The 27,921-nt window shown below is 45.3% G+C and overlaps 1 protein-coding gene across 2 annotated transcripts; it reads left to right on the forward strand.

Annotated features, from left to right (window-relative positions):
- Positions 1-1,901: 1,901 nt before the first annotated feature.
- On the forward strand, positions 1,902-27,754 carry CIMAP1A (ciliary microtubule associated protein 1A). Of its 2 annotated transcripts, XM_074956883.1 has the most exons (6): positions 1,902-2,010; positions 10,873-11,073; positions 11,480-11,581; positions 18,856-18,977; positions 20,489-20,626; positions 27,586-27,754. In XM_074956883.1, the coding sequence occupies exons 1-6, from the start codon at positions 1,902-1,904 to the stop codon at positions 27,673-27,675; spliced, it is 762 nt and encodes a 253-aa protein (XP_074812984.1). In that variant the 3' UTR covers positions 27,676-27,754. The 2 variants fall into 2 exon arrangements, with proteins under 2 accessions (XP_074812984.1, XP_074812985.1); XM_074956884.1 differs by lacking the exon at positions 20,489-20,626.
- Positions 27,755-27,921: the final 167 nt, after the last annotated feature.

The following is a 27,921-nucleotide window of genomic DNA, read 5'->3' on the forward strand; positions in this document are numbered from 1 at the left end:
TTAAAATAAATTTCCTGAGTCGTAGCATATTTTAAAAGGAACAGCAGTAGACGGGGTGGTTCAAGACTCAAAGGACAGCAAGTTTTGCTGCAGATACAGAGAAAACAGAGCCACACAGCTGATGCTTAAAGCACCAAAGCAGCAAGTACAGGTGAAGCTCAGGTGAGCACACAGTGTCCGATGAGAGAGATACCAGCAGGTGCAATAATGACTGCAGAAAAAAGAGGTGGAGTGAGCTGTTTTCTAGCAATTCCTTCTTACCATAACGCCTAGGAGCCCAGGACCCCATTGTGTGAGAAGCTGTACAGAGAACAAAAAGACAAGAGACAACAGATAGATACAGACAGGCAGAGAAGAGTACAAGGAAACTATGCGACAACACTGGTCAGCATGAATAGGCAGTGGTCTCAGCACACTGGTGGGCTAACTGCTGTCAATTTTTTGTAAGCATCAAGGCAAAGGAGAGTAATACAGACTAATTTGAACAGGGATAATAAAGTAGCTTACCTGAGGGCCTGACAGCCCAGTTATTCAAAAAGTGTCCTGCAGATGAGAGCGGGGTAATCTAAAAAGTCCTATTACACCATGAGAGATAGGAAGATATAAAGCTATAGGAATGGAGGCAGAGGGTTAAGCGTGCATACTAGTGAATGGGAGTGAAATCCTGGCCCCATTGAAGACAATGGCAAAAGTCCCATTGACTTCACTAAGGACAGGAATTCACCCCTAGTATGTGTACAAGTTCAGGGTTAGGCCCATAGCAGAAAATATTTCCTGTTCGTCTAGAACAGAACTGCAGCCTGAGGGATTCTGGGCTCTGCTGAGATACTGGCTAATGAACAACCTGCAGGAGATTTTTATTAAGTTCAAACTCTGACAAGACAAATCTTAGTGGCAAAGACACTGTGAGGGAGGATCCTACAATTGCTGTGGATACAGGATGTGAAGGTCACTAGCAGTCCCCAAATAAAACCAGGGTCTGCTTTATAACAATTCTCTGATAGGGGAGAAAAACAGACCTCTCTGAAATGTCAGAGGAGTCCTTGTTCTGGATGCAGGGATTTGCCCTGTCTATTGCATTGAAAAGATTCTTAATATCACAGGAGTCAGGTGTCCTATTCCTATTCCCTAGAGGATTCTCCCTCTGATAAACACGAGGAGTCACACTGATGGAAAACACCTACAATTTCCCTTCCAACAGCTGTTTTAGTGCCTCAGTACCACCATGCTACTGGCATCAGACACCCAGATACCAAGAGGTTTCCAAGATACTCCTAGTACAGTACTGATATGCTAGTAACTTCGTCAACACTTGCCATCAGAACCCACTACCCTATATCCATTGTCTCAATGGGTTTGCTTATACACTGGAGTTGATATGCTGGATCAGATTGTTGGTCCAGTGCTTTCAGCTGAATATCTTGCCTCCATCAGGGCCAGCACCTGATGCTTCACAAGAATGCCCACCCTCCCCTCATATTAGCCTATGCAGATGGAGGTGGTCCTGATAGAATGCTCCACATCTTGATGTCTCTCTGCTCCTCATCATACCATAAACAGGGTAACGAGTATAAAAGAAAATGCAGATTAGCAAAATAAGTAGACCACTGAGTTTGAATGTGTTAGTATCAACGGCCTAAAGAAGCAGATATCAAACTAGGTATGTACCATATGAGCAGGGGTCCTTTATTCCTGATACAATGCAATCTATAACATCATGTCTCACAGTTCCGTTAACATGGAGACTGGATTCAGAGGATGAGGCTTCAGGTGTAGTACCTGAAGGGCCAGACTGAGAATTTTTCACTGAAATATAAAAAAGAAATAGAACTTTGCTTCTTTACGAGAATCTGCTATTAACCTTTCTACTCTCCCTTTAGGCTTTGTAACCAGCTCCCACCATGGATGACAGCGCTTGGGTGGGGACCTGGAGGCCTCATCGTCCAAGGGGCCCAATAATGGCCCACTTTACCAGCCCAGGACCAAAGTACGCAATACAGGGAACAACAGGTAAAAGGACAGAAAGATACAGAGTTTCAAGAAACACAGTTGATATCACGAGTTAAACACACTAAATCCAGATCAGTTCAAACGATTCATTTAGTACAAACTCTCACATATTCTATTAAAATATAATTCCACTGTCTCTGATGTAAAAAGAAAAGGAGTACTTGTGGCACCTTAGAGACTAACCAATTTATTTGAGCATAAGCTTTCGTGAGCTACAGCTCACTTCATCGGATGCATACTGTGGAAAGTACAGAAGATCTTTTTATACACACAAAACATGAAAAAATGGGTGTTTACCACTACAAAAGGTTTTCTCTCCCCCCGCTCCACTCTCCCGCTGGTAATAGCTTATCTAAAGTGATCACTTTCCTTACAATGTGTATGATAATCAAGGTGGGCCATTTCCAGCACAAATCCAGGGTTTCACAAGAACGTCTGGGGGGGGGGGTAGGAAAAAACAAGGGGAAATAGGTTACCTTGCATAATGACTTAGCCACTCCCAGTCTCTATTCAAGCCTAAGTAGCTCACGAAAGCTCATGCTCAAATAAATTGGTTAGTCTCTAAGGTGCCACAAGTACTCCTTTTCTTTTTGCGAATACAGACTAACACGGCTGTTACTCTGAAACCTGTCTCTGATGTGACAGTTAATAAAACCCTCCTATGTGTAAGGGGACTGTTCCCCCTTACTAACATTCAGTGGGGGTGTTTTGGTTGGCTAGCTCCCAGTACTAAAAGAAAGGGGAAGGGTCAATGAGAAATCAGGACCCTGAGACTGACAGTCCCCAGGAGCAATGGGGAGAGGCCAAGGCTCCAGGTCAGTCTGATTGACAGGGTGGGCAGGCTAATCAAGGAGTCAGGAGGCCAGGGTGGGGCCAGTCCTGTGTGTGAGCTGGATTTGCCTGGGTCAGACAGAGTGGGGCTGAGTTAAGGAGGAAGCAGGGGCGCAAGCTGAGCTGGGGAGCAGAGCTGTGCCAGATCCAGAGGGACCAGAAAAGCAGCCCAGAGAGAGCAAACCCTGTCCTGGGAGCAGAGCTGCAGCCCCAAAGCCAGAGGCACAGCCCAGAGAGAGCAGACTTGCCCTGGGAGCAGAGCTGCAGCAACCAGAGCCAGAGGGGCCAGAAAAGCAGCCCAGGAAGCAGGTCAGTGCTGGGAGCGAGTCACAGAAGCAGCCAGCAGAGCAGACCAGACCTGTGCTGGGAGGAGAACTGCAGCAACCAGAGCCAGAGGCACAGCCCAGAGAGAGCAGACTTGCCCTGGAAGCAGAGCTGCAGCAACCAGAGCCAGAGGGGCCAGAAAAGCAGCCCAGGAAGCAGGTCAGTGCTGGGAGCAGAGTCACAGAAGCAGCCTGCAGAGCAGACCTGTCCTGGGAGCAGAGCTGCAGCAACCAGAGGCAGAGGGGCCAAAGAAGCAGCCCAGGGAGCTGGAGGCAGAGCAGCAGCAGCGGTGCAGAGACAGAGTGGTGGAGCTGGGGCTGGAGCAGTCCGGAGCTGGGTGCGGTGAGCAGCTGGGAAGAGTGAGGGGGACCCTGGGCAGTGGGCCCAGCACAGGGAGATGCCTCAGCCAGGAGGCTCTGCAGGCCAAACTTGGAGGGAGATCGTAACCGCGACGGGGCGGGGGCAACGCTGGGAAGAAGAGTCCTGCCACCTAGAGCCTGAGCGCGTGTGGCCACCGCCAGAGCAAGTGTCCAACCCACAGCATCCCTGCAGCGCAGCCAGGGCCTGAGGAGGAGGCCTGGGACTTACAAGGAACAGACCGTGAACTGCCCTGACGTTCCAGAGACACTGTTTGTGATGTTCCCTGCCACAGAGCAGGGTGATGTGTTTTCCTTTAGCCTTTCCCATTTTTCCTTGTTCCTTTTTAAACTAATTGCTGATTAAATAAATTGTATTTGCTTTAAATTGTATGTAATGATCAGTGGGTCAGGGAAGTGAACAGTGCAGAGAGAGCACCCTGGAGTAGGGACACCCTAGCCCCTGTCCTAGGTGACCACAGCAAGGTTGGGGGTTGAGCCCCCCAGGAATCCTGGGCCCAGCCTTGTCGGGGTTACGAGGACTCTACCAGACATGAGAGTGGAAGGGGAGTCCTCAAGGGCAGGGAGGCGTCCGGGTAAAGGAAGTGGGAGCAAGGACTCAGATCCTTTCGCTAGCCCATTTCATCGGGGTAGTGCAGAAGCCAGGAAAGTTCCCCACAACACCATTCCCTCACTTACATATGGGATGTCTGTATTAATTTCCATTATAACCTAGGAAATAGGACAGGGTGACTCTGCTTAGTACAGACTTATGCTGAACCGTTTCAGATGGTGTTTTCTTTACCATCAATCGTTATTTTCAATCTCTCTGTGGCGAGTAGATTTTGTCGGTAGGCTGGTAAATTTTCACGACAACCTCACAAAGCTGAACTAGAAACACATTTTCTTGGAGCAGAAATTACAAAAAGGGGAAGTTGGGAAATTCATAAAGAATATCCCTGCTGTGATTAACCTCACTGCCAACCACCTATGGCTGTAGCTCCACCGAAAGTTAGAGCAAGGTGTTAGATGTCTGACTGTGATGCAAATGACAGTCAGACATTTGTAAGAGGCAGCTTGACTCTTACATCACCTCTCACTTCTGCTGCTGCATACCTTTTATCTTCCTCATAATAAAGTGTCAATATTTGGCTTAGGAATTGTATCACTATCTAAACTATTTGTGTTATACACATTTTTAAGGCGTCGAACAATAAGAATCTAAATTCAGAAGGAATTTTCAATATAGATTTTTAGAAATAATGTCACTAAGGCCTGGTCTACACTAGGAGGGGATCGATCTAAGTTACGCAACTTCAGCTACGTGAATAACATAGCTGAAGTCGACATACTTAGATCAACTTACTGTGGTGTCTTCACCGTGGTGAGTCGACTGCTGCTGTTCCCCTGTTGACTCTGTGGCGCAGGAGTACAGGAGTCAATGGGAAAGGGCTCGGGGGGGGTGGGTGTCGATTTATCGCGTCTAGACTAGACGCGATAAATCAATCCCTGCTGGATCGGTCACTGTCCGCCGATCCGGTGGGTAGTGAAGACATACCCTAAGAGGTTGTTGTCACTCTCACTGGGAAGCTGCCATTTGAATAACGGTATTGTACTTCCCAGCAGCAGGACACATGGTAGGTAGCATCCCCATTAGAATGCATTGGAAAACAAGGTTTAAAATTAATGGTAAGTAATCAGTGTTCTTTACATTTAAGTTTGGGTGTTTATTATTATTTTGGTTATTTTAACAGCTGGTTGTTAAATAACCAAAGTATTTTGTAGTTCCAGGATTTGCTTTACAACAACTTTGGCATATTCTAATCACCAGTGTTTTCACATGGGAAAGTCAATGTTTTCAGTTGTACTAGGCATCACATTGTCAGGACTGAGTTTTCTTCTTTAATCCCAAATTATTTAAAACTAGTATTTCAAACAAATTTTGTTTAGGAGTTACTCTTCTGTGTAATTGGAAGTAATTTTTAGAATCTCTTATATTACAAGGGAGTTTCCAGGAAAATTCTCTTCGTTTTAGGGTATGTCTATGCTGAGAAACATACCAAAATAGCTATTCCAGAGTAATTATCCAGGGATAGTTATTTCAGTATAAGCTCCAGAATAAGAGCGTCCACATGAGGGCTTATACTGAAAGAACTATTGGAATAATTATAACCTGAATAGCTATTTTGGTAAGTTTTCTGAAGTAAACAAGCCTTAGTCTCTGTCATAAGAACAGGATAGTACAGCTCACTTTTGCAATCCTTGGGTGAAATTCTGGCCCTACTGAAATCAATGAGTTTTGCCATTTGTTAGTGATTCACCCCTTTTGTCCAGTGACAGAACTGCTCAGAAGGTGACAGTTTAGGCGTAGTTATAAGAGAGAAACCTCTGACATACCCATAAACTGAGACGAATGAGCAATAATAATGACCGTATGTCCATCCTACAAACCAAAACTAAAGCCAGCGTCAAAGGGTATGTCTACGCTATGAAATTAGGTCGAATTTATAGAAGTTGTATTTTTAGAAATCGTTTTTATATAATCGATTGTGTCCCCCCCCACACAAAATGCTCTAAGTGCATTAACTCGGCAGAGTGCTTCCACAGTACCAAGGCTAGAGTCGACTTCCGGAGTGTTGCACTGAGTACAGCTATCCCACAGTTCCTGCAGTCTCCGCCGCCCATTGGAATTCTGGGTTGAGATCCCAATGCCAAATGGGGCAAAAACATTGTCGCGGGTGGTTCTCGGTTCATGTCGTCAGGACCTCCCTCCCTCCGTGAAAGCAATGGCAGACAATCGTTTCATGCCTTTTTTCCTGGGTTACCTGTGCAGATGCCATACCACGGGAAGCATGGAGCCCACTCAGCTCACTATCACCGTATGTCTCCTGGGTGCTGGCAGACGTGGTACTGCATTGCTACACAGCAGTAGTTCATTGCCTTGCAGCAGCAGACGGTGCAATAGGCCTGATAACCATCATCATCGTGTCTGAGGTGCTCTTGGCCGCCTCGGTAAGGTCAGTCAGGAGCGCCTGGGCAGACATGGGCGCAAGGACTGAGAGAGGAGTGACTTGACTAGGTCATTCTCTTTAGTCCTGCTGGCAGTCTTATTGCACCATCTTCTGGCGAGCAGGCAGGAGATGAGGATGGCTAGAAGTCCTACTGCACTGTCTGCTGCTAGCCAAAGATGTAAAAGATAGATGGAGTGGATCAAAACAAGAAATAGACCAGATTTGTTTTGTATTCATTTGCTCCCCCCTCCCTCCCTCCCTCCGTGAAATCAACGGCTGACAGTCGTTTCAGTGAGGTCTGTCAGGGGCACCTTGAAAAGTTTAATGGAGATTCAGTCCTGTCTGGAATACCAGGGGGAGGGATAGCTCAGTGGGTTGAGCAGGCCTGCTAAACCCAGGGTTTTGAGTTCAGTCCTTGAGGGCGCCATTCTGTGTGACAGTTGCTTTTGTTTCTCCTTGATGTAAAGCCACCCCCTTTGTTGATTTTAATTCCCTGTAAGCCAACCCTGTAAGCCATTTCATCAGTCGCCCCTCCCTCCGTCAGAGCAACAGCAGACAATTGTTCCGCGCCTTTTTTCCATGCAGACGCCATACCACTGCAAGCATGGAGCCTGCTCAGATCACTTTGGCAATTAGGAGCATGTTAAACACCACACGCATTATCCAGCAGTATATGCAGCACCAGAACCTGGCAAAGTGAAACCGGGCAAGTAGGCGACGTCAGTGCGGTGACGAGAGTGATGAGGACATGGACACAGACTTCTCTCAAAGCACAGGCCCTGGCAATGTGGGCATGAAGGTGCTAATGGGGCAGGTTCACACGTTGGAACGCCGATTCTGGGCCCAGGAAACAAGCACAGACTGGTGGGACTGCATAGTGTTGCGGGTCTGGGACGATTCCCAGTAGCTGAGAAACTTTCGTATATGTAAGGGCACTTTCATAGAACTTTGTGACTTGCTTTTCCCTGCCCTGAAGCACAAGAATACCAAGATGAGAGCAGCTGTCACAGTTGAGAAGCGAGTGGCAATAGCCCTGTGGAAGCTTGCAATGCCAGACAGCTACCAATCAGTCAGGAATGAATTTGGAGTGGGCACATCTACTGTGGGGGCTGCTGTGATGCAAGTAACCAACACAATCACTGAGCTGCTGATATCAAGGGTAGTGACCCTGGGAAATGTGCAGGTCATAGTGGACGGCTTTGCTGCAATGGGACTCCCTAACTGTGGTGGGGCCATAGACGGAACCCATATCCCTATCTTGGCACCGGAGCACCAAGCCGGCAAGTACATAAACCACAAGGGATACTTTTCAATAGTGCTGCAAGCACTGGTGGATCACAAGGGACGTTTCACCAACATCAACGTGGGATGGCTGGGAAAGGTACAGACACTCACATCTTCAGGAACTCTGGTCTGTTTCAAAAGCTGCAGGAAGGGACTTTCTTCCCAGATCAGAAAATAACCATTGGGGATGTTGAAATGCCTATAGTTATCCTTGGGGAACCAGCCTACCCCTTAATGCCATGGCTCATGAAGCCATACACAGGCAGCCTGGACTGTAGTCAGGAGCTGTTCAACTATAGGCTGAGCAAGTGCAGAATGGTGGTAGAATATGCATTTGAATGTTTAAAAGCACACTGGTGCAGTTTACTTACTCGCTTAGACTTCAGCAAAACCAATATTCCCACTGTTATTACTGCTTGCTGTGTGCTCCACAATATCTGTGAGAGTAAGGGGGAGATGTTTATGGCGGGGTGGGAGGTTGAGGCAAATCGCCTGGCCGCTGGTTACGCACAGCCAGACACTAGGGCGGTTAGAAGAGCACAGGAGGGTGCGGTGCGCATCAGAGCAGCTTTGAAAACCAGTTTCAGGAATGGCGAGGCTACGGTGTGAAAGTTCTGTTTGTTTCTCCTTGATGAAACCCCCCTCACCCCTTGGTTCATTCTTCTTCCCTGTAAGCTAACCACCCTCCCCTCCTCCCTTCAATCACCACTTGCAGAGGCAATAAAGTCATTGTTGCTTCACATTCATGCATTCTTTATTAATTCATCACATAAATAGGGGGATAACTGCCCAGGTAGCCCAGGAAGGGTGGTGGAGGAGGGAAGCACTGGGAGGGGTGGTGGAGGAGGGAAGGACAAAGCCACACAGCACTTTAAAAGTTTAAAACTTATTGAATGCCAGCCTTCTGTTGCTTGGGCAATCCTCTGGGGTGGAGTGACTGGGTGGCTGGAGGCCCCCCCACCACGTTCTTGGCTGTCTGGGTGAGGAGGCTATGGAACTTGGGGAGGAGGGCGGTTGGTTACACAGGGGCTGTAGTAGCAATCTGTGCTCCTGCTGCCTTTCCTGCAGCTCAGCCATACGTTGGACTATATGAGTTCGATCCTCCAGCAGCCTCAGCATTGAATCCTGCCTCCTCTCATCATGCTGCCGCCACCTTTCAGCTTCAGCCCTCTCTTCAACCCGCCACCTCTCCTCCTGGTCATTTTGTGCTTTCCTGCACTCTGACATTGTTTGCCTCCACGCATTTGTCTGTGCTCTGTCAGTGTGGGAGGACAGCATGAGCTCAGAGAACATTTCATTGCGAGTGCGTTTTTTCCCCCTTCTAATCTTCGCTAGCCTCTGGGAAGGAGAAGATCCTGTGATCCTTGAAACACATGCAGCTGGTGGAGGAAAAAAAGGGACAGTGGTACTTAAAAAGACAGATTTTATAGAAAAGGGTACACTCTTTCAGGGTAAACCTTGCTGTTAACATTACATACACAGCACATGTGCTTTCGTTCCAAGGTCGCATTTTGCCTCCCCCCACCGAGTGGTTAACCCCTCACCCCTCCCCGTGGCTAACAGAGGGGAACATTTCTGTTCAGCCACAGGCAAACAGCCCAGCAGGAACGGGCACCTCTGAATGTCCCCTTAAGAAAAGCACCCTATTTCAACGAGATGACCATGAATGATATCACTCTCCTGAGGATAACACAGAGAGATAAAGAACAGATGTTGTTTGAACACCAGCAAACATCACTGCAATGTTTTGTTCTGCAATGATTCCCAACTACGTGCTACTGGCCTGGCGTGGTAAAGTGTCCTACCATGGTGGACGGAATAAGGCTGCCCTCCCCAGAAACCTTTTCTAAAGGCTTTGGGAGTACATCCAGGAGAGCTTTATGGAGATGTCCCTGGAGGATTTCCGCTCCATCCCCAGACATGTTAACAGACTTTTCCAGTAGCTGTACTGGCCGCGAATGCCAGGGCAAAATAATCATTAAACACGCTTGCTTTTAAACCATGTATACTGTTTAAGAAGGTACACTCACCAGAGGTCCCTTCTCTGCCTGGCGGGTCAGGGAGGCAGCCTTGGGTGGATTCGGGGGGTACTGGCTCCAGGTCCAGGGTGAGAAACAGTTCCTGGCTGTCGGAAAAACCGGTTTTTCCGCTTGCTTGCTGTGCACTATCTTCCTCGTCCCCAAAACCTGCTTTCGTGTTGCCTCTCTCTCCATTGGCAGAGTCAAAGCACACGGTTGGGGTAGTGGTGGCTGAACCCCCTAAAATGGCGTGCAGCTCATCATAGAAGCGGCATGTTTGAGGCTCTGACCCGGAGCAGCCATTTGCCTCTCTGGTTTTCTGGTAGGCTTGCCTCAGGTCCTTAAGTTTCACGCGGCACTGCTTCAGGTCCCTGTTATGGCCTCTGTCCTTCATGCCCTGGGAGATTTTGACAAATGTTTTGGCATTTCGAAAACTGGAACATAGTTCTGATTGAATGAGGAGAGGAATCCATGCTGTGATCAGATCCCATACCTCCCGTTCGGTCCATGCTGGAGCTCTTTTGCAATTCTGGGACGCCATCATGGTCACCTCTGCTGATGAGCTCTGCACTCACCTGCAGCTCGCCACGCTGGCCAAACAGGAAATGAGATTCAAAAGTTCGTGGGCCCTTTCCTGTCTACCTGGCCAGTGCATCTGAGTTGAGAGTGCTGTCCAGAGCGGTCACAATGGAGCACTCTGGGATAGCTCCCGGAGGCCAATACCATCGAATTGCGTCCACAGTACCCCAAATTCGACCCAGCAAGGCCGATTTCAGCGCTAATCCCGTTTTTGGGGGTGGAGTAAGGAAATTGATTTTAAGAGCCCTTTAAGTCAAAAAAAAGGGCTTCGTCGTGTGGATGGGTGCAAGGTTAAATTGATTTAACGCTGCTAAATTCGACCTCAACTCCTAGTGTCGACCAGGGCTTAGAAATGAATCTCATGGTCCAAAGGCTCTAAAACGACTTTAGCAACAAGACCCAAAGGGGAATTAAAATAAAACCTGACACATGCATATGAACTGTAGCCCTTCTTCCTAGGTTACCTGAAGCACAACCCCACCAAAAGGAAAGCCCCTGCCTACACTTTTAAGGGGGCAAGGCCCTCGCTCCGTGAAGCCTGTTCTCCGGGTCCTCGTTACTATGTGGAACCCGCAATGACCAGGAAGGGAAAGGAAGTTGCCCCAGCTTATACCATGTGTGGGCGCCCCAAGGTGAAAACTGAGGTCACACCTGGCCCAAGTGAGTAGTATTTCTTTCAACAGTTTTTTCAAGGTGAGGATAACGTACCTATGGGTGTCCTATGTTAGGGGAATATAAACCACACCAGAATGAGGTATGGAGGTTTTCAAATGGAAAGTAACAGTTCCAGCATTTGGGAGTAGGATGTGGGAGGAACAACAACATGGGTGGTAGGCTCAGGATTCAAGGAAGGGCAGTGCAGGGTCACAAGCTGGAAAGAGGGGAACAGCAGTGCAGGGTGTTGGGAGCAGGATGGAAGAGAACTGGCAAAACAGGACGATGGGGCTGGGATGTAGGGGGAAATGGCAGTGCAGCATGATGTGGTTGCACAGACTTGGTCTGTAGGTTCAGCCACCTGTTTGGCATGAAAGGATCATTGTTGTTGCTTTGCTCACCTCTTGTCTAGGCGACTATTCAACAGAGAAGTCAAAAAAGCATGTTTATGAATCTGCTCCTGTGCACTCCATGTCATTCAGGACTGGGAGCTTCAGAGTAGACAGCACTCCAGGTAAAATCCAACAACTAATAAATGAAACCCATCTATGAGTCCTGTAGTTGCCACCTGGCCTAAAAGCCAGAAAGAAAGTGAAATTCCTGAGTCTGACTCCACAGCCAAGTATTATAATGAAGGAAGAAAGCCTTGGTAATAGCATGTGTAGTTTGAACGTGGGGCTCTTAAAAGCCATGAACTAGAGATGGTCCTGAGTTTAACATGGTTGTCCTCTACACTGGTTACAATATAGTTCCAATTTGTAGTGCAAATGGAACCTTAACTGTGTTCTGCAACTGGGCTAAGACTTAGAATCATAGAATATCAGGGTTGGAAGGGACCTCAGGAGGTCATCTAGTCCAACCCCCTGCTCAAAGCAGGACCAATCCCCAATCAAATCATCCCAACCAAGGCTTTGTCAAGCCTGACCTTAAAAACTTCCAAGGAAGGAGATTCTACCACCTCCCTAGGTAACGCATTCCAGTGTTTCACCACCCTCCTAGTGAAAAAGTTTTTCCTAATATCCAACCTAAACCTCCCCCACTGCAACTTGAGACCATTACTCCTTGTCCTGTCCTCTTCTACCACTGAGAATAGTCTAGAACCATCCTCTCTGGAACCACCTCTCAGGTAGTTGAAAGCAGCTATCAAATCCCCCCTCATTCTTCTCTTCTGCAGACTAAACAATCCCAGTTCCCTAGCCTCTCCTCATAAGTCATGTGTTCCAGACCCCTAATCATTTTTGTTGCCCTCCGCTGGACTCTCTCCAATTTATCCACATCCTTCTTGTAGTGTGGGGCCCAAAACTGGACACAGTACTCCAGATGAGGCCTCACCAATGTCGAATAGAGGGGAACGATCACGTCCCTCGATCTGCTCGCTATGCCCCTACTTATACATCCCAAAATGCCATTGGCCTTCTTGGCAACAAGGGCACACTGTTGACTCATATCCAGCTTCTCGTCCACTGTAACCCCTAGGTCCTTTTCTGCAGAACTGCTGCCTAGCCATTCGGTCCCTAGTCTGTAGCTGTGCATTGGGTTCTTCCGTCCTAAGTGCAGGACCCTGCACTTATCCTTATTGAACCGCATCAGGTTTCTTTTGGCCCAATCCTCCAATTTGTCTAGGTCCCTCTGTATCCTATCCCTGCCCTCCAGCGTATCTACCACTCCTCCCAGTTTAGTATCATCTGCAAATTTGCTGAGAGTGCAATCCACACCATCCTCCAGATCATTTATGAAGATATTGAACAAAACCGGCCCCAGGACCGACCCCTGGGGCACTCCACTTGACACCAGCTGCCAACTAGACATGGAGCCATTGATCACTACCCGTTGAGCCCGACAATCTAGCCAACTTTCTACCCACCTTATAGTGCATTCATCCAGCCCATACTTCTTTAACTTGCTGACAAGAATACTGTGGGAGACCGTGTCAAAAGCTTTCCTAAAGTCAAGAAACAATACATCCACTGCTTTCCCTTCATCCACAGAATCAGTGATCTCATCATAGAAGGCTATTAGATTAGTCAGGCATGACCTACCCTTGGTGAATCCATGCTGACTGTTCCTGATCACTTTCCTCTTGTGTAAGTGCTTCAGGATTGATTCCTTGAGGACCTGCTCCATGATTTTTCCGGGGACTGAGGTGAGGCTGACTGGCCTGTAGTTCCCAGGATCCTCCTTCTTCCCTTTTTTAAAGATTGGCACTACATTAGCCTTTTTCCAGTCATCTGGGACTTCCCCCATTCGCCACGAGTTTTCAAAGATAATGGCCAATGGCTCTGCAATCACATCCGCCAATTCCTTTAGCACTCTCGGATGCAACTCGTCCGGCCCCATGGACTTGTGCACGTCCAGCTTTTCTAAATAGTCCCTAACCACCTCTATCTCCACAGAGGGCTGGCCATCTACTCCCCATGTTGTGATGCCCAGCGCAGCAGTCTGGGAGCTGTCCTTGTTAGTGAAGACAGAGGCAAAAAAAGCATTGAGCACATTAGCTTTTTCCACATCCTCTGTCACTAGGTTGCCTCCCTCATTCAGTAAGGGGCCCACACTTTCCTTGGCTTTCTTCTTGTTGCCAACATACCTGAAGAAACCCTTCTTGTTACTCTTGACATCTCTTGCTAGCTGCAGTTCCAGGTGCGATTTGGCCCTCCTGATTTCATTCCTACATGCCCGAGCAATATTTTTATACTCTTCCCTGGTCATATGTCCAACCTTCCACTTCTTGTAAGCTTCTTTTTTATGTTTAAGATCCGCTAGGATTTCACCGTTAAGCCAAGCTGGTCGCCTGCCATATTTACTATTCTTTCGACTCATCGGGATGGTTTGTCCCTGTAACCTCAACAGGGATTCCTTGAAATACAGCCAGCTCTCCTGGACTCCTTTCCCCTTCATGTTAGTCCCCCAGGGGATCCTACCCATCCGCTCCCTGAGGGAGTCGAAGTCTGCTTTCCTGAAGTCCAGGGTCCGTATCCTGCTGCTTACCTTTCTTCCCTGCGTCAGGATCCTGAACTCAACCAACTCATGGTCACTGCCTCCCAGATTCCCGTCCACTTTTGCTTCCCCCACTAATTCTTCCCTGTTTGTGAGCAGCAGGTCAAGAAAAGCTCCCCCCCTAGTTGGCTCGTCTAGCACTTGCACCAGGAAATTGTCCCCTACGCTTTCCAAAAACTTCCAGGATTGTCTATGCACCGCTGTATTGCTCTCCCAGCAAATATCAGGAAAATTAAAGTCACCCATGAGAACCAGGGCGTGCGATCTAGTAGCTTCTGCGAGTTGCCGTAAGAAAGCCTCATCCACCTCATCCCCCTGGTCCGGTGGTCTATAGCAGACTCCCACCACTACATCACTCTTGTTGCTCACACTTCTAAACTTAATCCATAGACACTCAGGTTTTTCTGCAGTTTCGTACCGGAGCTCTGAGCAGTCATACTGCTCCCTTACATACAGTGCTACTCCCCCACCTTTTCTGCCCTGCCTGTCCTTCCTGAACAGTTTATAACCATCCATGACAGTACTCCAGTCATGTGAGTTATCCCACCAAGTCTCTGTTATTCCAATCACGTCATAATTCCTTGACATCACCAGGACCTCCAGTTCTCCCTGCTTGTTTCCAAGGCTTTGTGCATTTGTATATAAGCACTTGAGATAACCTGCTGATCGCCCCTCCTTCTCAGTATGAGGCAGGAGCCCGCCCCTCACAGACGTTCCTGCCTGTGTTTCCTCCCGGTATCCCGCTTTCCCACTTACCTCAGGGCTTTGGTCTCCTTCCCCCGGTGAACCTAGTTTAAAGCTCACATCCAAAGCTTTTGCGCAGTTACAGTACATGGTTAAGGACAGCCCTGTCTACACTAAAACAGAAATCATGTCTTAAATGAGTCAGTGGACATCCATGTTATAAGAAGACTGTATCCCATTTGTATTTGTAGTGGAGATGGGCTCTTAGAGACAATTTAACTGATTCAGTGTCAAAAGAGGTAAAAGTTGAAGAAACCAAATTCTTCCTCTCATTTAACAAGGGGCAATGGGGGACAGAAACCAACAGGAATATTTCCAGGGGAGGAAAACAAAAATACTGAAAACACTCAATGCTCATGTGACAACACAGCCAGGCAGCTTATGTCTCAAAATTGAGAGGAACGCCTTTGGCACAGAGGTATAAAAGCTCACTGGAAGTCAGGAATATACCTAAGGCCTCGATAGAAGTCAGTGTTACACCCAGAGTTTGAGACATACTCTCATCAAGATTAGTAGGCCAAAATATGACCTAACTTTATCTTCCTATGTCTGTTTGAAATACATATGCAATTCCTTTTACCTACAGTTTGAATATCAGCAAATAATTAGCAGCATAACTATCAAAATCAATATGGGTCATCACACGACAAACTCCATAATATGTCTTGAAAAATGTCCCATTATATGAGTATAGTTTTAGAAAAATGTTTCAGTGTTCTTGTATGAAAAAATGTCTGGAAAACCCAGGTCACTACAGATGGGTTAGGTTTACTTCATCAGAAAGAAAAGTATCAAACATGCAGAGATGAGACAGAAGAGATACAGGTTGATCAAAAATAACTGCCATGGATCAATCATTTAGACAGATCCAAAACAACATAATGCTTATTGTTGTACCACATCTACATATCACCACTATGCAACTGTTTCTCTACTACTTTTGATTCTCTCAGACAGCTAACACCTTGTCTACAATCACAACAATGTTTGTGTGCCAACTGCAAAATGGATATGCCCAAACCTTGTATAATACAGTTTGGTTTTCTTTGCATAGACAGAACCCAAATGTTACTAGGATAGCACCTAGGAGCCCCAGTCATGGAACAGGACCCCCTTGTGCTGAGTGCTATTATGACAGAACAAAAAGGTTGTCACTTCCCCAAAAAGCTGACAATCTAGGTATAAGACGAGAGACAACAGGTGGACACAGACAGAATGAAGAGCACAAGGAAACATTAGTTGGCATGAGAGTTATCACCTCAGCACACCAGCTGCCCATCTGTTGTCACATTTTTGTGTGTGGACATAACAGTAAAGGAGAGTTTTAAGGATGGATTTGAAGAAGGACAAAGAGGTGGCTTGGGAGATACTTACAGGGATCTCCTCAGGCACGATGGGCAGACTGGTAGAAAACACACAAGTGCTTGTTTGAAAATGTAACAAGTGATCAATAAAGGCTGCTGTAATTGGCAGAGCAGAGGTGGGCATCGTTAGACATCTCAGTAGTGTATGAGAGATGATAGGTAGCACGGAGAAAAGCCACAAACAGCCTTAAAAGTGAAGACAAGTAGTTTGTGTTTCATGTGATGGAGAAGGGGGAGCAAGAGGACGGATGAAAAGAGAGAGGTGGCCTGGACAAAGCCAGGAAAGTGATCTGTGCAATAGCAAAACATTATGATCATGTTATGTGAACTATGTTACAACCTTGAAAAGATCAAAATAAGTCCTGTTCACAGAGGCAAAAAACAGACCACATTACAGCCCCATTAAGCCACAGCAGGTTTGTCATTTGCTGCACCAACATAGTTGGGATTGTTGTGTAGATGGGACCGGAGATTTATGGTAGAACCATTTGTAATGATTGCATAACATTTGTAATAACTTCTCTTTAAACTGTAAAACGTTTATTATTTTTCAATATTATGTGAAGTACGTCCTTTTATACCCAGAATAGTTATCGGGGGCAGCTTTAAAAGTGCCACTCTACTCTCAAAAGTCACTCTAATGTCCTAGGGACTCCAGTGTAAATTAGATCAGCCAACGATTAAAAGATGTGATGTTTTTGTTTTGTTTTAAACTGCCAGCCCCACAAACTCAGCCTGGGGTCTAAACTTCAAGCTGTATCCTTGGATGGAGCAGAAGGCTTTTTTCTTCCATTGTTCTTTGAGTGATTGTCCACATTGATTCTACTCTTGGTGCACATGCACCCTTTGTGTACGATCTCACATTATTGTGCCCAGCAGTATTTGTTGGAGCCGCACATGTGCCCTGAGTTCCCTTGTGCCCCTAACCCAAGGGCATAAGTCATAAGCAGTGGACCAAGTCCAGCAGTCTCTCATTTCCTTCTTAACATCTGTGGCAGTGAGAACGAACCCCCACTGTGTCCACCCGCTTCTCTGCGGCTTCGTGTTTGTTTTGTTGCTCATTGGCAACACACACAAAAGTTCTGATTTCAGTCAGATTCTGGTTTTTAGGCACCCCTGTACTGACTGTTAAGAGAGCACCAATGTTAGCCATTAAACCTGCAGATAGCATCTCTCTTAGTAATGATCCTTCAGCAACTGGTGCTTCTGTACAGGCAACCTTGAAACCATGTTCCTCAGTGCCCAGACTGGTCCCTAGTGTGTTGGTACTCAAGGCATATATAGTACTGAGTGATTTATCTGTGGCTCAGTACTAGTCTCCTCTCCTTGAGCGTTTGAGGATTCTGACACATCAGTACAGCAGGTAAAGGAGACAGCTCCAGTACCGACCTCACCCCCTATCCAGCTGAGGAGAGCACAACGGAGCCAGGATGCTCCTGACAGTCCCTCCCTTGAAAGAAATGTACTCTTTTACTTCATCCCCATCAGGGCATAACAGGGACTCCTCTCCTATGCACCTTACCCTGCTTAGGAAATGCCACAGGAGCCACAAAGTACTCTAAGGAAGTATGTGTAAGGGACAGCAGGAAATGTCATAGGGAAAATCCTTCCTGGTGCCACCTTCCCCAGTACCTATACTCATATCTGCCCTGGTTCTACTGGACACCTGGAAAGGGTGGGGTAGAATATATGCCTCAGTCTGCCAGACTTCCCTTGTGCTCCGTGAAAAAGTATCTATGCAGTAGACACCACATGATCCCACAAGAAGTCCTCTCCCCATTAAACTGGTGAAAAGACCCAATTCAGGTATGCAAGGGAGTACTCTGTTCTGCACCTCTACCTACCAAGAGATTAGCTATTAAAAACCTTCACTTGGGGATGGAGGACTCATCTAAATTAAACTCAAACTAAGGACCTATGAGCCCCCCAGGAAGCTCATCTTCACATAAACATCCTAGAGCTCAGAGCTATCTGCCTGGCATGCAAAGCACACCTACCGCTACTCCAGGAATCCATGATCCAAGCACTGACCGACAACCCCACAGCAATGTCAACAGACAGGGGGAGCAAGACTGTCTCCACTCTGGAGTTCGTGCATTCCAGATCGAATCACACCAGTAGCACTGCACCTTCCCTGGCCCTCAAAACAGCTTGGCAGATTGACTTAGCAGGTAGTTCTCAGACAACCAGGAGTGGTCTGTCAGACTCAGTTCTGCAGAACATCTTTCACACTTGGCGATTCCCAGAAATAGACGTGTTTGCTACAGACCAGAACAACAAAACATCAGGCATTTTGCTCCTGAGGCAGTTCAAGCCTAGGCTCCTTGACACTGAGACGAACATATACCTTTCTGCCAATTCCTAAGATACTAAGGGCTCTGAGAAAGTTCAGGCAAGATGCAGTTGATTATGACGACACATCTTGAAGAACTGCAGTTAGTGTAAGGTACGTAACTGTTCTTTTCTGTTTGTTTCATTCAGCATGCCAGCCTTACCAGCCATGAGCACCAGCAGTTCAGACTCCAGCTGCCTACCCTTATTCCAGGACAGAAAAGGGCCAGGGAATGTGAAAAAGAAATATCCCTCTTTCTCTCCAGCCTCTGTTGAAAGCCCCTCTCAAATACGATGCTCCCTCTAATCCACGGGGATTCACACTGTACACAACTGTCATGGTTTTTCTCCCCAGGTCCTGGTGCATACACTATCCCTCGGGTGATGGGACCCAACACAGTGGACAAAACTGCTAGCCCTTGTTATTCCATGAAATGGAAGAGTAAGCTTGGTCGCTTTGATGAGGATCTCCATAAGGTAAGCTGCTTTTCCATTTCCTCTCCAGCTGCTCTCATTGACAACCCGTGATCCGTCGCTGCCTCCAAGACTGAAGGCCTCTAAGCACTGGTGGGTTCTTTCCTAGTACTTGAAGAGATACAAGTGTTCTGCAGCATGAACAGATACAAATGCTGCAGGTGAAGACTGGCAGCAAACATGGCTGTTCTTAGTAACTGAATCATTGGCAAGTCAGGGCTCAAACTGTATCTGCAGCAAGTACCTGTCTAAGGGCTTGATCCAAAACCTATCAAAATCAATGGGAATCTTTCCAATGACTACCATAGTTTTCAGATTAGGCCTAGTTCTTGTGCTATGCCTAAGCACCATGTTGCCTGAACTGCATCTGGAAAAGGAAATGGGATGAGGACAAGAAATGTGTTAAGTGACAGAAGTTCAGATATGAAATTTCACATCAGGACACACATAGAATCATAGAATATCAGGGTTGGAAGGGACCTCAGGAGGTCATCTAGTCCAACCCCCTGCTCAAAGCTGCAATATATCGTTTATGTTCCAGAGGAAAAATCTTTTGCTCCAGTGTTATGGTTACTGAGTATTTTGACATCTTATTGCAGCATATTCAGTAGCAACATTTCAAACTCAAATTTCTCTGCCATCTCCAAAGAATTTTTCATACTGAAATACCTACTGTGATCCATGTTCCCAGACAATAAGTATGTGTAAAAAGTCTTTTTAAAATACCCAGTAGTCGTCATCATTAAAAGGTCGTCAGTTGCCTGCGGTAAACACAGCAGCATCTGAAGGCCCACAGCTTTCTTACAATAGGAAATAACTGTTGGGTCTCAGATGCTGCTGTGTGGTAAGAGTTGGAACCAGATTTTTTTTTAAATGATTAGCATTGCGTGTAACAATGAGGGGGGTGGGAAAGCAAAACGGACACCTTGCTCAAGCGTATTTTCTGGAGATAATGATCCCTCTAGGTAGAAGGCTGTAGCAACATTCCTAGTGCCACCTACCAAACTAATCGTCAGATTTCATGCCTATGATAACATCATACTAAGTGAAATAAGGCTGTGTAGCTGAATACCATGGAACGTTACATATTTACAAAATGATTATTTTTGTATTAGATGAAAAATGATCATGTGCCGATTCTTGCTAATTATCTAAAACCTGCTGAAAACATTGGGCTTTTAAACAAATCTTTTACTGTAAGCCACATATAAAAGCCAGTGAAGGTCACAGGTACCTAACACTTGCAGAGACAGAACAATGGCACTTTCATTTCAGTTTGAGCCACTGTCCCCCTGCAGTCTGTCAAAAGGGAAATGGCTCATGCTAATAAGACTTCAGACATCTAATGTAAACTTCTAAAGGACATGACACTGTTGAGAGGGAAACCTTCTGCAAAAAAAAAAAAAAAATTGTTGAAATTAATTGTTGCAGATAAACCTATGCAGCTCTCATAGGAAACCGGGGATATTGAATGTAGCCATTTTCAACGGAAGATTCCATTGACTCTCTTACAGACCCCAGGTCCAGCTGCATATAGAAAGACAGACATTGATGTGTACAAGAAGAGAGCCCCCAAGTACAGCATGAGCTCACGGACTAAGCCTGCAGGAACTGTTAGACATCCTGGACCAGGAGACTATTATCCTGGAAAGGTAAGGCAGAGAGATCTAGAGGGTAATTTACTTGAGCCAGAGGACAAACAGTTGCAGGCTACAGGGCTGATTTGTATTTAAACTCCTTGAATTGACAAGACTTGATTTAGAGCTATCACAAAAACTTGCTTTTTCCAGGAGAGTTCAGCATATAAAAATCCAGATTCATATAGCAAGGACAAAATCCTTCAATATATCAGTGCATTAAGATGAGTATTGGCAAGAAGGGACATCAATCTGCATGGAAGAGCTACAATTAATGTTTTACATTACTGCCCTGAAGAGGCCATGTTTGAACAAGTCAAAGTTAAATTTAAAAAAAAACCCAAAAACATTAATGCATTATTGAAACAGATTAATTGCAGAGGGTCAAGAAACTGGACAGGTTTCTTTGAGAAATCCTTGTGCGTATCAATTCCAGTGGGATCTTTCATTCTTTCTGTCTAGGTATGTATTCATCAGATATCTGAGCCTACATGAGAACATGTACAAAAGCACATACAAAAATACAAGATATTACATTTGTGCACCTGGGATTAAAGGAAAAAGATATTGTTTAAACAAATAGAACTCAATCATTTCACTATCAGCCGCTGTTGTAGGAGCATAAACTTGTATGATTGATATGTGGACGCAAAGACAAACCGTAATGATTCTATTGCTGATTGAGTGATATCCAAGCACACACTTTGATGTTTCCTTGGATAACTGTGACCCCACTTTCTCAGATCCTGAGTAATATGCTGTGTATCCATCCATTGTAATGGAACAGCCCCTACCATTTCATCACAGCTCTGAGATTCCACATATTTCTTATATCTTTCAATTCTTTGGTCTCCATGGAGAGATTCCCTTCACCCATACTCTTCACATTCCACGTGTCTACTCTGATCATTCCTTTACAAAGGTTCAAGTCACTCTTCCTTGGTGCAAACATCAGGTTCATCCTGAAGGATTTGGTACAGCACCATCATAGCTGCAACTGGTACTCTTAATGGCCAGAACCTCCTCCCCAGTATAGTTTGTTGTGCTTTCTAACCTGGGGGTCTTGCCATCCAGCACCACGTGGAGATTAATGTTTCGCCTTTGTTCTAGCATGGAAGTATAGAAGGTTGTTTCCTGTTGACTCCCCTCTGGTTTTTAGCTGCTGTTGATTAAATACTTGATTGAACTTTTCCACCTTTCGATGGCCCTTCCTCCATCAGGGTCCCATTACCCTCCCTAGGCCCTCATCCAGCCAAAACACTGACATGAAGTGTGCCAAGTTACTTGAATTCCACTCTGCACCCAGCATCAGCCAGTTGGACTACTTTTTGTCTGGTCCCTACCCTTTGACTTGTCCAGCTTGGGTGGCCCTATCAGAAGATAAAGCTCCTGCTAGCATAGCTATCAAGCTCATTGGAATATGTAAGCCTTCTAACTATGCCAAGGTGCAATGCCAAGGAAGAGTTCTATGAATGCTGAAGTTGGAAGTATAAGTTCTTCTGAAGCTTACTGAAACAATGGTTTTGGTTTACAAAATGAGAAAAAGGCGTTTAGTTGAATTCTGCTGCTTTCATCACCTGGGTCTTTACAAACACCATCTTCACCCATCACCCTAAACATTTAAACACATAGAAGTCACCTGATAGTATGTCAAAGAACCAAATTGTCTATGTAATGATATAGCAATGTTGGAGATCGAGCATCCAGTGGATACAGAGACTTTCCCAAGCGCAGACTGTGGGTCAGACCACCAATGGTTAGCCTCAAAAATAAACTGAAAACGGAAAAAGGTAAGATGTTCGGCAGGTCCGCTACATTTGGATCGGTCCAGAATCAACAAAAACTACATGACTTCTGTCCCAAATGGGTTTGAGGCATTGTCACAGGTAAAAGAACAACCTGAATGAACTTTGGAATAAAATGAAAACTATCATGCTCAAAGCTGCCAAATTATACATTCTGAAAAGTCAGTGTCGCAGTGCACCACACATGACTGAGAAAGGGCTTGAGCAGGTGGAACAATAATGCAGAATGGAAAAGAATGGCTTAGAGACTTAAGAATGAAAGAGAGAGTACAAGGAACTAAACTGACCCAAAGGCAGATTAGATGAGACAACAGCAAATACATCAGGGCAAAATGCATGGAACTTGCGAACCACAAGAGTAATAATACAAAAAGTTTGTTCACAGTAGTTAGACTTCTTAACAAAAAGTTTTCCCTGCAATTGAACATAACAAAAGATCATGATGGCAGAATCCTCACTGAAAGTGATATCAAATGCTGAAGGAGAGATTACTCTGCCAATCTTTATGCTTCATTAGAGCCACTCAGAATATAGGGCAACAGAAAGGAGAGTACAGAACCAGAGCCATCAATCCCTCAAGAGGAAGTAGTGTGTACTATTATGAAAATGAAGCCATGGAAAACAGCATGGGAAGGTAAAGTACCAGCAGAACTATTTAAAGTGACTCATGCCTGCAGAATTGATCTCATGGGGAAATTTTCCAACCATGTATGGACTAGAAATTGGCCAGACAACCAGATGAAAGGTAGCCTTTCTGCCATTACCAAAGAAAGGAGACATAACAGAGAATAACAATTGTATCCTCTGCCTGATATCACAATTGACCAACTTTTGCCCCACATAATCCAGGATTGAATGAAGAAAATGACAGAAGCAGAACTACTGCCACCACCAGTTGTTTTCAGAGAGGAACAAGACAAACTGTGAACATCAGTCAGTCACATCATTGAAAAATGCAGGGAGTACAACCACCCGTTGATCATGTGTTTCATGGACTACTCAGAAGCGTTCAATACTGTCCAACTTGATCATCTTTGGAGGATAATGGCAGCTTTGCAAGTTTCTACCCTCAACAACAGACCACAGTGCACACTGCTGCAGGCAATAGCTAGTGGTTTTCCACTGGGCTGTGCGTGAGACAAGGGTGTATTCTGTCCCAAACTTTTTCAAGAGGTATGCAGAATGGAACAAGCCCCAGAAGATTTTGATAAAGTGGAAGGAGCTGGGATTTCCATTGGTGGACCCCCTCTTAACTGACCTTAGACATGCCAGTGACAACACCTGTTGCTACAACCACTGGTGGAATGCAATGAATGTTGGAATCTGTAAAAAGTGAGTGAGGAATATGGACTATCCCTGAATACTGTAAAAATGAAGTGCATGTATGTTGACATGATTAACAAAAACAGGATGAAAGTGGACATCACGATTAATAGTCAAATTGTAGAGGTAATAGATGAATTCGGTTATCTGGGATCATACATATCCAACCAAGAAGGCTGTTCAAAAGAAAGTGGAAGAAGATTAGGAATGGATTGCTCAGCCATGGCCTCCCTCACTAAAGTTTAGAAAAAACATGATATCTCAAAATGTGTGAAGGTTTGATTGGTGAAAAGCTTAATTTTCTCAAGAGCAACCTATAGATGTGAATTATGGGTAATGAATGTTGCTAAGTAGATGAAGACTGAAGCCTTTAAGATGTGATGCTGGCAAAGATTCCTGCATATCTCCTGGATGGAAAATACGACAAATGCTTAAATTAGCAGCATTATTGGAGAGAAGCAGACCATGTTGTTGGAAATCAACAGGTGTAAATTTATGTCCTTTGGTCACATCAGGCACAGAGATGGAAATAATCTTGATAAAGTTATCCTGGAAGGAATGGTGGCAGGTCTTCATAATAGGGGATGACTGGGAAGGAGATGGAGGAACGGTATGTGGCAGATCAGTGAGAAGACACCTACTAAGTGTTCAAAGCTAGTGATGGATTGAGAAGGCTTCTGAAAAGTCTGCTGTGATATCACCAATATTCAGACATGAATAAATAGATTTGATTTACTTAAACAAATGCACAAGTTTATTTACACAAACACATTTGAAGAGCAGCATCAAAATGAGTGTAGCCTCTTTCACCTGTATTGATTTTTTACAATTATAAATCACATTTGCTTATATATAGAAGTACCTGAAGTATCCTAAAGTGGCAGCTTTAGAAATTTACAAACTAGTTTGGGGATCATTTTAATCTGCCACTGCTGTCCCCTCAATGATGAAATGTGGCAACTATTTTTACAGCATATAATATTGTAAGAATGCACAGTTTAGAAAAGGAAGTCAGAGATACTGTACCCCATTGAAACTGCAAGGAGGAAGGCAGAATTATCCCAGTTGGAAATGTGGCCAAGATACTGCAAATTACGAACTGTTTCATAAAGTGCCAGTGGGATTTTAAATAACCACACAGAGAAAAGCCCTAGTTTAAGTTTCACATGAAAGACGCACTTGGCAATTACTATGTCACTCTGCACTGTGCTGTGTCATCATCATCATACACACACACACACACACACACACCCCTTTCTTTCAGTAATGCAATTTATATGTACAAGGGGACATAATTAAGAATACTTACAAATATTTCAGTTAGAAGCCAGCTCAAGCTGGAATATAGGATTGAAAGCATTTTGAAATTTGGGTAAGTACCGATACAGACAACTTCACAGCTCATCCCTAACGCTAATTGTGTGGCGGGTGTTAAATAAAAAATAAAACTGTTTTTAAAGGGACCATTGAAATAAGAGAGATTGAATAGATTTTACACCAATATTCCTAAAATACTCCTCTCTGGTCTAAGAAAAAAGCCCAGGAACTCTCAACCCAAATGGCTGCACTCTCAAAAGTTATTATAGAAACAACTGATTAGAGGGGGTTGGAATAAAAATACCAACGTAATGGGAACAGTTAAATGCATTCTAGCAACCATAAAAGGAGAGAGGCATAAACTGGACAAGGTGGGATATATAGGAGTATCTGTGTAAGTAAACCTATAGAATCATAGAATATCAGAGTTGGAAGGGAAATCAGGAGGTCATCTAGTCCAACCCCCTGCTCAAAGCAGGACCAACCCCAGCTAAATCATCCCAGCCAGGGCTTTGTCAAGCCTGACCTTAAAAACTTCTAAGGAAGGAAATTCCACCACCTCCCTAGATAACGCATTCCAGTGTTTCACCACCCTCCTAGTGAAAAAGTTTTTCCTAATATCCAACCTAAACCTCCCCCACTGCAACTTGAGACCATTAGTCCTCGTTCTGTCATCTGCTACCACTGAGAACAGTCTAGATCCATCCTCTTTGGAACCCCCTTTCAGGCAGTTGAAAACAGCTATCAAATCCCCCCTCATTCTTCTCTTCTGCAGACTAAACAATCCCAGTTCCCTCAGCCTCTCCTCCTAAGTCACATGTTCCAGACCCCTAATCATTTTTGTTGCCCTCCGCTGGATGCTTTCCAATTTTTCCACATCCTTCTTGTAGTGTGGGGCCCAAAACTGGACACAGTACTCCAGATGAGGCCTCACCAATGTCGAATAGAGGGGAACGATCATGTCCCTCGATCTGCTGGCAATGCCCCTACTTATACATCCCAAAATGCCATTGGACTTCTTGGCAACAAGGGCACACTGTTGACTCATATCCAGCTTCTCGTCCACTGTAACCCCTAGGTCCTTTTCTGCAGAACTGCTGCCGAGCCATTCGGTCCCTAGTCTGTAGCGGTGCATGGGATTCTTCCGTCCTAAGTGCAGGACTCTGCACTTGTCCTTGTTGAATCTCATCAGATTTCTTTTGGCCCAATCCTCCAATTTGTCTAGGTCCCTCTGTATCCTATCCCTACCCTCCAGTCTATCTACCTCTTCTCCCAGTTTAGTGTCATCTGCAAACTTGCTGAGGGTGCAATCCACACCATCCTCCAGATCATTAATGAAGATACTGAACAAAACCGGCCCCAGGACCGACCCTTGGGTCACTCCGCTTGATACTGGCTGCCAACTAGACATGGAGCCATTGATCACTACCTGTTGAGCCAGACAATCTAGCCAGCTTTCTAGCCACCTTATAGTCCATTCATCCAGCCCATACTTCTTTAACTTACTGTCTCCCACAGTATTCTTGCCAGCATCAAAAGCTTTGCTAAAGTCAAGGAATAACACGTCCACTGCTTTCCCCTCATCCACAGAGCCAGTTATCTCGTCGTAGAAGGCAATTAGATTAGTCAGGCATGACTTGCCCTTGGTGAATCCATGCTGACTGTTCCTGATCACTTTCCTCTCCTTTAAATGCTTCAGAATTGATTCCTTGAGGACCTGCTCCATGATTTTTCCAGGGACTGAGGTGAGGCTGACTGGCCTGTAGTTCCCAGGATCCTCCTCCTTCCCTTTTTTAGAGATGGGCACTACATTAGCCTTTCTCCAGTCGTCTGGGACCTCCCCCGATTGCCATGAGTTTTCAAAGATAATGGCCAATGGCTCTGCAATCACATCCACCAACTCCTTTAGCACTCTCGGATGCAGCGCATCCGGCCCCATCGACTTGTGCTCATCCAGCTTTTCTAAATAGTCCTGAACCACTTCTTTCTTCACAGAGGACTGGTCACCTCCTCTCGATGCTGTGGTGCCCAGTGCAGCAGTCTGGGAGCTGACCTTGTTCGTGAAGACAGAACTCGTGAAGACAGTCTCACAAACTATTATCATTTATGAGAAATCTATTTAATCAAGGAACTGACGCTGGGTGTGGTGCATCCAGAAGCAACAAGGCTACTTATCTAAGGGAAGAAGCTGCACTTTCAGACAGCCAACATCAAAGGTTAAACAACACCAGACACCCCTCATCTTATTAGGAAATTTTGCAACATTTCACCCGGAATTCAGAGAATCTGATTGCTCTTCCACCATTCTAATCTGGCTGTGTGATCTAGACTGTCTGTGCACCAACCTGCTCCTTCAGTTACAAACTTTCTTTTCGCTGACAGGAATCTAGTAAAAGGGGCACATGTGTGACTGTCCAGATCTTGTACTTGATTGGGGAGGGCATGTAGCGTAGAAAATAGAAACTAATTAACCTGATGCTAGTTAATGGTGAATATCCTGATTTGTTGTATTTACTTTTCTATCTCCAGATAACACTGACCAAGCCTTGTGCCCCAGTTGTTACCTTCGGAATCCGACACTCTGAGTATACAATGCCTTTGACAGTGGATGTCTATTGACCTTCACACAAGCCGCCTTACAGAAACTAAACTTATTTTTCTATATCATGTTGCTTTATATTTTAAAGCTGCCAGTTTTTATACAAGTTATCTTATAATTAACAATCATCTATCTTCAAACAATAAGTTTCTACAAGGTCTAGCACTAAAGGATGACAAATATTCAGAAAACAATCACTTGCAATATTTTAACTTGCCTCTGGCTATGAAGGAATTTTCCATATCCCCCCTTAATGAAGGGGACAT

This window comes from Natator depressus, chromosome 6 (assembly GCF_965152275.1).
Source record: "Natator depressus isolate rNatDep1 chromosome 6, rNatDep2.hap1, whole genome shotgun sequence".
NCBI classification, from domain to species: domain Eukaryota; kingdom Metazoa; phylum Chordata; order Testudines; family Cheloniidae; genus Natator; species Natator depressus.

Excerpts from the sequence above, each read along its gene's own strand:
- CIMAP1A (XM_074956883.1), top strand. The coding sequence starts at position 1,902 with ATGGATGACAGCGCTTGGGTGGGGACCTGGAGGCCTCATCGTCCAAGG. Across the intron at positions 11,582-18,855 it reads CAGAGTAGACAGCACTCCAG|GTCCTGGTGCATACACTATC; the intron begins GTAAAATCCAAC and ends TTTTCTCCCCAG. Across the intron at positions 20,627-27,585 it reads GAGACTATTATCCTGGAAAG|ATAACACTGACCAAGCCTTG; the intron begins GTAAGGCAGAGA and ends TTCTATCTCCAG.